Genomic DNA, 9,539 nt, shown 5'->3' on the forward strand with positions numbered 1-9,539 from the left:
CCCACCTCTGGTGCCCATCTTCTGGTATATAGGTCATTTTGACCTAGAAAATAAATAAGGAGAGGACTTTCAGGACGGAGCACCGCCGTCTCGAGGCGGAACTTGGGCAGGAGCACTTTTGCCCTCCGACGGAGCGATTCCGCCGGGGGAACTTCCCTCCCGGAGGGGGAAATCATCGTCATCATCATCACCAATAACTCTCACATCTTGGGGAGGGCAATCTCCATCAACATCTTCAACAACACCATCTCATCTCAAACCCTAGTTCACCTCTTGTGTTCAATCTTATTACCGGAACTATAGATTGGTGCTTGTGGGTGACTAGTAGTGTTGTTTACATCTTGTAATTGATTACTATATGGTTTACTTGGTGGAAGATTATATGTTCAGATCCAATATGCTATTTAATACCCCTATGATCTTGAGCATGATTATCATTTGTGAGTAGTTACTTTTGTTCTTGGGGTCACGAGAGAAATCATGTTGCAAGTAATCATGTGAACTTGATGTGTGTTCGATATTTTGATAGTATGTATGCTGTGATTCCCTTAGTGGTGTCATGTGAACGTCAACTACATGACACCTCACCATATCTGAGCCTAAGGGAATGCATTGTGGAGTAGTTATTAGATGATGGGTTGCGAGAGTGACAGAAGCTTAAACCCTAGTTTATGCGCTATTCCGTAATGGACCGATTGGATCCAAAAGTTTAATGCTATGATTAGAATTTATTCTTAATACTTTTCTCGTAGTTGCGGATGCTTGTGAAGGGGTTAATCATAAGTAGGAGGTTTGTTCAAGTAGGAACAACAACTAAGCACCGATCCACCCACATATTAAATTATCAAAGTACCTAACACGAATCAAACCAACATGGTGAAAGTGACTAGATGAAAATCCTGTGTATCCTCAAGAACGCTTTGCTTATCATAAGAGACCGTTTTGGCTAGTCCTTTGCCTCAAAAGAATTGGGCTACCTTGCTGCCATAGGTCTCCGTCGGGAGGTTTTTTAACATGCTCCCTCTTGCCTTCCCTTTTCGCATGAGAGGTAAGAGTATAAAATGATCTGAGCCGTTGATTGCATTGAGTAGTGAGTTTGATTAACTCTTACCTTCTTACCTCCCATGTGAGAAGAGGGGAGAGGGGGGGTAAGAGGGAGCATGTTAAAAGTGCTCGTCTGCCGGTCTTTCTTGCCAGTGAGGTTATGATTTGCAAGGCTTGTCGGCCTTCAGATATCCTCTCCGTCATGTAGTGCAAGCCTCGGTACTGGCATGAGGGTTGTCAGTTTTTGTTATTATGGGTGTTGAAATCTTGGATCTATCGATCTTTCAGCACAATGTATTTTTAGGTATGGCATTGTTCCGACAGGACAATACATTTGATGACCTCCCATCCGTAAACAATAAAGACTGGTTGACCTGACTTTTGGAGAGACAACATAGACTAGCTTGCCGGTCCAAGAGAAAGAAGACGATAGGTCTAGTGTTTTCGAAGAATTTCCCCTTCTTGGGGTTTTCTGTATCAACTAGTAAAAGAGCCCGTGCGTTGCAACGGGAGAGAAAACATAACACACGCTCTTAACTCAACAACCATCACTCAAGACCACAATAGGTCCCTCATTTTTATTTTTGCGAGGCATCATATTTGTGTTGCCGCTTATCCTCCTTCTCACCCTCGCCGGCGATGGCCTCGGTGTTCACACAAAACAACAAAAAACGTGTGGTGAATATGGTTAATCCTAAGGCGTCTCTCTCTCTCTCTTCCTCTCCCTCTCTCTCTCCCCCCTCTCTCTCTCACTCGCTTTCTCTCACTCTCGCGATGAGAAATCTGTTGTTTTCCCCTGTGACATTTTTCAGAGGTATGCATGTGTAGTTATCGGTGTTTTCTTTTCCGTATATGGTTATAGTGGGGTGTTTATTTGCAACCCAGATCGCCGCTGGTATGAAAAAAACGAATTTTGCGCTATAAATTATAAGTTTGCTTCCATAACAATATTTCAAAAATATTTAATAGGTAAAATTAACATCATATTTAGATTCCGCACATTTTTCTAATAAAATTTCATATATAATATGTTAAAATCGAAGTTATGGTTTAAAAGATAATATAATTTAGAAAATCATTTGGTTTGACTCAAATATATTCTAAAATAATATTTAAAAGTACTTAACAGGTAAAAATAATCTCATATTCATATTCTACATATTTTTCTAATCAAATTTCATATATAACATGTTCAAATCAGAGTTACGGTTTAAAAGATATGGATGATTTTAAAAAGCATTTGTTTGACTTAAACATGATGTGCAGATGAATTACCTAAAACATCAGAGGGTTTTCAAAAAATGTAAAATAATGGTTCGGGATTGACTTAAATCCGGACGGCGGGTTGATTTAAAGAAAAGACAAGGACTTTTGTGTAAAATACGAAAATAACAATTCGTTTTAACTTAAAACAGGACTGCGGGTTGAATTCTCTGAAATAGAGAGACTTTTCTAAAAAATGCCATGACAGACGAAAGAAATCCAATTTGCTTTATTATTACTAGCAAAAGAGCCCGTGTGTTGCAACGGGAGATTTTTTTTCATAATCTTCAATGACCATGGCCACATTTTGTTGCATCATCGAGATACACTATCACTCTCCATTTCGTGAAATCATGATCATTTTTTAAAACTCGTGCACATATTTGAAATCATGAACATTTTTAAAATTTGTGAACACTTTTTCAAATTTTTGAACATTTTCTAAAATTAAAAATATTTTTTGAATTCATGAACATTTTATACTATTTGCAAACAGTTTTTAAAATTGTGAACATATTTTATTTTATTTTTTATTTTATGTGCAAATGGATGAACAAATGATGATGGAAATCTGGTAATAAGGGACGTATAAAAAAAGGGAGTAAGAAACATTCGTGTCTTTAATAAAAAAGGAAAGTACTAATTAAGGGTGCAACATAAAAATAATTAACATGAAAGATAACATTACATTTAGAATCTACAAAATTTTCTGGGCGATTTTCATATCTAGCATGCTAAATTTGGAGTTGGGGTTTGAAAGATATAAATATTTAAAAAATACTTGAATCTGCAAAAAAGAATTAAAAGAGAATATTTTGACCATATTGTACCTTGTAGACCATCTGTTAAGCGACACTTGGCGAAATAGCTCTATACTACGCCAACTGAAATTTGCGAAAAAAAGCTACAAAAATGAGGTTGACCGGGTTTCGAACCCAGGTCTCCTAGAAGGTGGAGAAACACCCAGGCCAGTAGGCAGGTTATGTTGTGTAAGGGCGTTTTCTTAGATGAACCAAGAGCTATCGGTGGTGAGTTAAGAAATAAAAAACGAATCGTTTTCCTACTTATGGATGACATTGGTGGGTAATTTTTAGTAACTTGAAGGGTAATTTTAATGACGGAGACCAGAAACGTCGTTTTATTAGTAGATAAAGATTAGATAAAGATAAAGATAAAGATAAAGATGATTTGCTTAATAGCAGTAGATCTGATTTTTCTTTTTTTAGAAAGCCAGGCATTTCATTAAAGAACGGGAGGAAAAAAACAAAATTTCCAAATAAAAACGACTAGTATCCAAAATCTACGTACTTCGTAACCACGCTCGCACGGGGCACAGCGCAAAGTGACAGGCCACCTCTGCTCCACCACCGCCGCTCCACGTCGCGGCTTTTCTCCCTCCCCTCCGTCTTTCTCTCCGCCAGGCATCCCAGACGCGGAGCGGAGATACCTTCCTTCCCGCACCGCACGAGATTGTGGTCTCAACCTCCTGACGGCGACGGCGAGCCTCTCGGAGGCCACCTCCGATCTAAGAGGTGCGCCCCTCCCTCGTTGGAATCTGACCAACTTCTCCTCTCCACCATCCCGCACCTTTCCTCTCCCTTTCATGGCCCATCCTCCACCCAAGCTCCGATCCGACCCAATGCGGCTATGAAATCTCTGCTGCTGTCCCACTGCCGCCGCCGTGCCGTAGCTTAGCGCCTCCGCCTCCGCCGTCGCCTCGCACCCCAAACCCCTGCAACCTTCGCGGCCACTGCCGCTCCCGTTCCACCTCATCGCGATCTTGGGCGTTGGCTTTTGAGGTAGGCATGAGCTTCTACTTGTGGTCATCCAGTGATCAGTTGAACCCACACTAACATCCATAAGTTCGACACAGCATGTAGATCCGGCCTTATTTGTCTGTCCTCGTTCATATTTGAGCTAGATCATGCCAAGACAAGCGGTTATTTTAAGACCTTTGCAGTTAAGATGGGGTGCGAGTGATTAACTTCTAACTGATGGAGAACTCTGAAATTCTCGGGTGAACCCAGGGATAGGAAACATGCATGATTGAAGTTGGATCATGCACCTTGTTTTCACTTGATTCTGATGGTTATGCTTGTGGTTGAGCATTGCCTCATGGAGAAAATAGAATGCCAAGCATCAGCCTATAAGGGATAATTCTAGGATTTTCACCACTTAATGCAGATGCCAGTGAATAATGTTGAAGCTAGAGTATTGGGCATTTCATTCGTGGGCTTCTTAGACTGTTAGACAATATCATGTTCTATTCTCCTCAAGTAAATATTTGGCTTTGTGTTTGTTGTGCATGCCGGAATTTTCATTCTTACCTCTTTTTATCTATGCAGAATCATTAGCAGAAGTATTGAACCCTGAGTTTTCATTTATTTCGTCCTGGTTATTGTGAGAATGCGGAGGTTCAATCCCTTTGGGGGGAAAGTACAGACTGGAGTGGAAGGCCGCACCATTGATGTAAGGAATGTGAAGATCACAGTACGCAATGCCATTGCACAAGGAGGTTTCTCTTGTGTGTATCTCGCATGTGACGCGTTGCACTCGTCAAAGCAGTATGCATTGAAGCATATCATTTGCAATGACTCGGAATCGCTTGATCTTGTCATGAAGGAGATCCAGGTGATGAATCTCCTCAAAGGGCATGCCAATGTCGTCACACTGGTTGCCCATGATGTTTTTGACATGGGCCGCACAAAGGAGGCATTGCTTGTGATGGAGTTTTGTGAGAAGTCCTTGGTGAGTGCGATGGAGAGCAGAGGTACTGGTTACTATGAGGAGAAGAAGGCACTTTTGATATTCAGAGACGTCTGCAACGCGGTTTTTGCTATGCATGGGCAGTCACCACCAATTGCGCATAGGTACATGGAATGAGTCATTTACAGATATTGAATCCATGTTTTATTTCCATTATATAGAAAGGATCAGTGTTAGGCATTTTTATCAAATATCACAAGTCAGATTTCTGCACAGTTATGTTGTTCCGTTTCATTATTTAATTAGTAGACTTAAGTTTACTTAGCAACTACTGGAGTGATGGTACGTTAGTAAACTGCCCACTGCTATTTGTTTGCCCGTACTACTTTCTATTCTTGCCTGCAGTACGGAATCCATATACCTTGTTGTAGCTTGGCTATCTGCATGTGAGCAAATACCATGTGCAAGCAACTCTTACCTGCATGAATGTTTCAGCTTTGGTATGAGTGTGGGACTTGCTTTGAAGTTTTGCAAACTAATGTTTCATAATTCACCATGATTTTACATTCTGCCTCCTTCCTTTAGGGATCTTAAAGCCGAAAATGTTCTTCTTGGATTAGATGGTGCATGGAAACTATGTGACTTTGGAAGCACGTCAACAAATCATAAATGCTTTGACAAGCCAGAAGATAGGGGGATCGAGGAAGATATCATTAGGAAGCATACGACCCCGGCATATAGAGCACCTGAGGTTAATGAAAACTTTTTGGCATGATGGATACAATTTTTTTACTCGTACGGCCTGCAGTGGTCTCATCTATGCATTCATGTTTTTCAGATGTGGGATCTCTACAGAAGAGAAGTTATTAGTGAGAAGGTTGATATTTGGGTAAGTCCATAACATCTGAACATGTGATCTTCATTATTCATATATCTGAATAGTAATTAAACCAATGCCATAGCATGTGATATATTCTCTGATTTAATTATCACACTAGCCCCATCTTGAGTGATGTCTAACAGAATGATTAGGTTGTTGGATCACAACTAAATCCTCAACTGTGAAGTTACTGTTTATCAAACCACATGTTTGCAATCGAAGTATGTTGAAGTGATTTGCAACACTTTGTATTCCACAATTGGCAGGCCCTGGGATGTCTTCTCTATAGAATATGCTACTTCAAATCCGCGTTTGATGGAGAGTCGAAGTTGCAGGTCCTTAATGGCAATTATCGCATTCCAGAACAACCTAAGTACAGCACCAGTGTCACAGGGCTGATCAAAGATATGCTGGAAGCATCTCCAAATGCCAGACCAGATATCACACAGGTGATTGGCCATTCATCTTCATGATACTAGGTTAGTCATAGACTGCTGCATGTAGTCTTAGGAGCCAAATAAGCATGGTTTTCATTTTTCTGATGTTAGATTTTATCCAATTGACAGGTCTGGTTTCGTGTTAACGAACTACTGCCTCTTGAGTTACAGAAGAGTTTACCTGATGGGGCTTCAGCAGCAATTTCTATGGGCTTGCAGGACGATGGTGAGGTTTTCTTTAGATGCTATTTGTAGGAGAATACATGCTCTGTATCATATGGTCTTGCCTTCACATGCAATGGCTACAATTTGAATCTGCATGTTTTTTTCTTTTGTTGGTAGAAAACTGTAGCTGTGCTTCACTTCTTCTCCGAATATATTAAATATTTCGATTAGCAGGACTATGCTAACAAAAATACCCTCGTGTTACAACCCACTCTGTGCTATTTATAATATTAGTCATCATTGTTATTATTTGGAAACCAGATTGACACAACAGTGTTTCCTAGAGAGTTTGGACTTTCGGAATTTTTTGTAGAGTATGCAATCATATTTAATCAATACAATTTTCTTTTGCTTATTGGATAACTCCAATGATTGTATTTGATGCGCCATGAAAAAATGGACCTATCAGAAATAGAAAAATGCAATGTTTGCATCACTCCATATTTCTGTATATATTCTATCATATTTTGTTTTGTGAGGGTAAAATTAGGAAGTACCTGCCATTAATAAATTTGGCTTTATAATTTTTTTGGATGAAGTGGAATTTTGCATGTCTATTAATGAAATAAAAAGTCCTCATTTCGCATCCTCATAATTATAGAAACTGCTATTTATAGATCCTACATCACCTAATTATAAGATTGTTATATAAGCATCTATATAATTTTTACAGGTGTTGTAGAGTAGTACCATACAGTTTAATACGTGAGTTTACATCATTCCATTTAGAGGGTATTAAATTAATGGTAATGTTTGTATTGATTGTCTTATGAGCTACTTCTGTGGCATCTGACTGGGTCAATCACTACACTGTCATGTGTTAGGTATTGTGAAATGACCTTATCTTCACATAACCTTTCTGACATGCCACCTTACAGCACACTGGGTGCTAGAACAAAGTATTTACTATTTGAGTCTGATTGTTTATTCTAAATATTCTCAGAAGAGATAGTGTGACTGGTTGCTGTCTAACTTTATTACCATCTTGTTTTGCCTGTGTAGGTGCTTATAAAAGAACACATGTGACGCCTAAAAGGAACCCCCCTGCACCTCCAAGAGAACAATCTGATAACTCATCATCTCATGGAAGTGCAAATGCCGGAGATGCACCTCTAGGTGCATTTTGGGTGACCCAACATGCACAGGGTTCTCAAGTTGCTGATAATAGGAATCCCTTGTTTGACGAGGAACCAATTAAACCATCACCTTCATCAAAGTATAACCAAAGTAGGGTGGATATCAGCACCACTACCCCTGGAGATAGGCATGGTCATTCTGGTCAGGCTTTACGAAATACAACAAGTAACACTGTATCCAGTAATGGACTTAAGGGTGGTTCGGACATAAATCTTTTCATGGAACCACAAGGTTATGTGAAAAATAAAGCATCACAGCCACAAAGCAAGACTATATCTGGGAACGATCCCTTCAACAGTTTTGTCGCAGATTTTGATGCAAACAATCTGCATTCAGGGACTACTGCTACTGGTAAGACATCCGAGCTTGAAGATGAAGTGTCCAATCTGAAGGAGCAGTTGAAGAAAACCACGTCGGAGAAGGCTGAGATGACAGCCAAGTATGAAAAGCTGTCGGCAATCTGCCGCTCCCAGCGCCAAGAAATTCAAGAGCTGAAGCGCACTGTTGCTGAGACTACACCGCCGCCTTCAAATAAAGTCAGCTCAAGGATACCAGAACTTGGATCCCAGGTGCTTGCTCTATCTTTTTTTTTTGCACACAAGTGCTTACTCTATGTATATCTAGTACAACACATTTGTCTTAAGAATATTTCTAGCATCTTACATGAGACTTACAATCCATGTAGCGGAAGGAGAGGATTGAAGGAACGGTGTGGGAAGTTGAGCAAGGAATGCTCTCAGGCAACTCCTCGGTACCCAGCTCTGAGGCCAAGACATGGCAGGCATTCCCTGAGGCGAAAGCTCAGGCCAGGCCAAAGGTCGACCATGCAACCAATGGGAGGCAAAACCTAATACGGAACACGAATGCGGGGCCTTCCTCTGATGCGTGGGGTTTCGGCACATCATCTGGTAGCACTGCAGCAGCAGCACAGATGAACAGAACGAATGCCCAGGGGAGTTCCTCCCAGAGATTGAGCACGGGGGCAGCGAAGAAAGTAGATCAGCCATCGGGATGGGCCGGATTCTAGCTTCTCATCAGCACGTGGTAATCTCGGGTCTCTTGTTTCTAATCACATGCTACTCTGCAAGTTGCAAAAGCATGAGATGAGTTGTGATTGTTGCCTGCCCAAAATTCGTTATTTTAAGGGCGTTGATAGTTGCTTGAGCCGACCTGGACGTCGGTTTTCTGGGGTCGTTTGTCAAGTACCTTGTTAATAAATTTATGTTTAAATATGTATATTTACGTGTACCTCGTACCATGTGAACTGTGGAAATGTCCCTTTTAACTTGTGCTGTAAAAAGGACCGTATGCTGATTTACTCTGTTTCCTTGAGCTTACTCTCATAGTTTTAGGACTGCATAGCTGATGTATCACGGTGTTCCAGAGCAAAGAGCCAAACATCTTTGGTGCTCTAGGCGGCAAGCACTGCTAACATGTTTAGTACCGAGGAAACTGCACCGGGAGCCCTCTAACTTAACGGGTGGAACAGTTCTGGTCCAAACAACCCCGCAGGGCGATTGGCCTTTCTTTTACAGGTAGTAGGCCACATTCTTTGACAAGGAACACTCTTTTAAGTTCAAGCCTTTCTTTGCCCGCAAAAAAAGGGTTCAAGTACCTCTTGTGGATTCAATCACAAGTATCAAATTTCAGACGCATCCATAGGCAGTGACCGGACAACAGGATACCGAGGAGTGATCGGACAAATTTGCCTGCCATGCAACAGGATACATCTAAACCAAATACTCAAATCCATATTAGCTCATGCAACATAGTGTACGTACCTAAACACATGTCATAGAACTACCAAAAATTGACATGCTCTACTAATTACGAACGAAATGATGACC

The 9,539-nt window shown here is 40.8% G+C and overlaps 1 protein-coding gene across 2 annotated transcripts; it reads left to right on the forward strand.

Annotated features, from left to right (window-relative positions):
• Positions 1–3,631: 3,631 nt before the first annotated feature.
• LOC125513329 (probable serine/threonine-protein kinase DDB_G0276461) lies at positions 3,632–8,940 on the forward strand. 2 transcript variants are annotated; one of them, XM_048678414.1, is made up of 8 exons: positions 3,632–3,839; positions 4,653–5,177; positions 5,599–5,764; positions 5,852–5,902; positions 6,160–6,342; positions 6,460–6,556; positions 7,558–8,261; positions 8,378–8,940. In XM_048678414.1, exons 2-8 carry the CDS (start codon positions 4,714–4,716, stop codon positions 8,717–8,719), a joined length of 2,007 nt encoding a protein of 668 aa, XP_048534371.1. In that variant the 5' UTR covers positions 3,632–3,839; positions 4,653–4,713; the 3' UTR covers positions 8,720–8,940. The 2 variants fall into 2 exon arrangements, with proteins under 2 accessions (XP_048534371.1, XP_048534370.1); XM_048678413.1 differs by having other exon boundaries at positions 3,650–4,106.
• The last annotated feature ends 599 nt before the right edge of the window (positions 8,941–9,539 follow it).

The sequence above is a fragment of the Triticum urartu genome, chromosome 6, assembly GCF_003073215.2.
Source record: "Triticum urartu cultivar G1812 chromosome 6, Tu2.1, whole genome shotgun sequence".
Classification (NCBI taxonomy): Eukaryota; Viridiplantae; Streptophyta; class Magnoliopsida; order Poales; family Poaceae; genus Triticum; species Triticum urartu.

Excerpts from the sequence above, each read along its gene's own strand:
- LOC125513329 (XM_048678414.1), top strand. The coding sequence starts at position 4,714 with ATGCGGAGGTTCAATCCCTTTGGGGGGAAAGTACAGACTGGAGTGGAA. Across the intron at positions 5,765-5,851 it reads CGGCATATAGAGCACCTGAG|ATGTGGGATCTCTACAGAAG; the intron begins GTTAATGAAAAC and ends CATGTTTTTCAG. Across the intron at positions 5,903-6,159 it reads GTGAGAAGGTTGATATTTGG|GCCCTGGGATGTCTTCTCTA; the intron begins GTAAGTCCATAA and ends CACAATTGGCAG.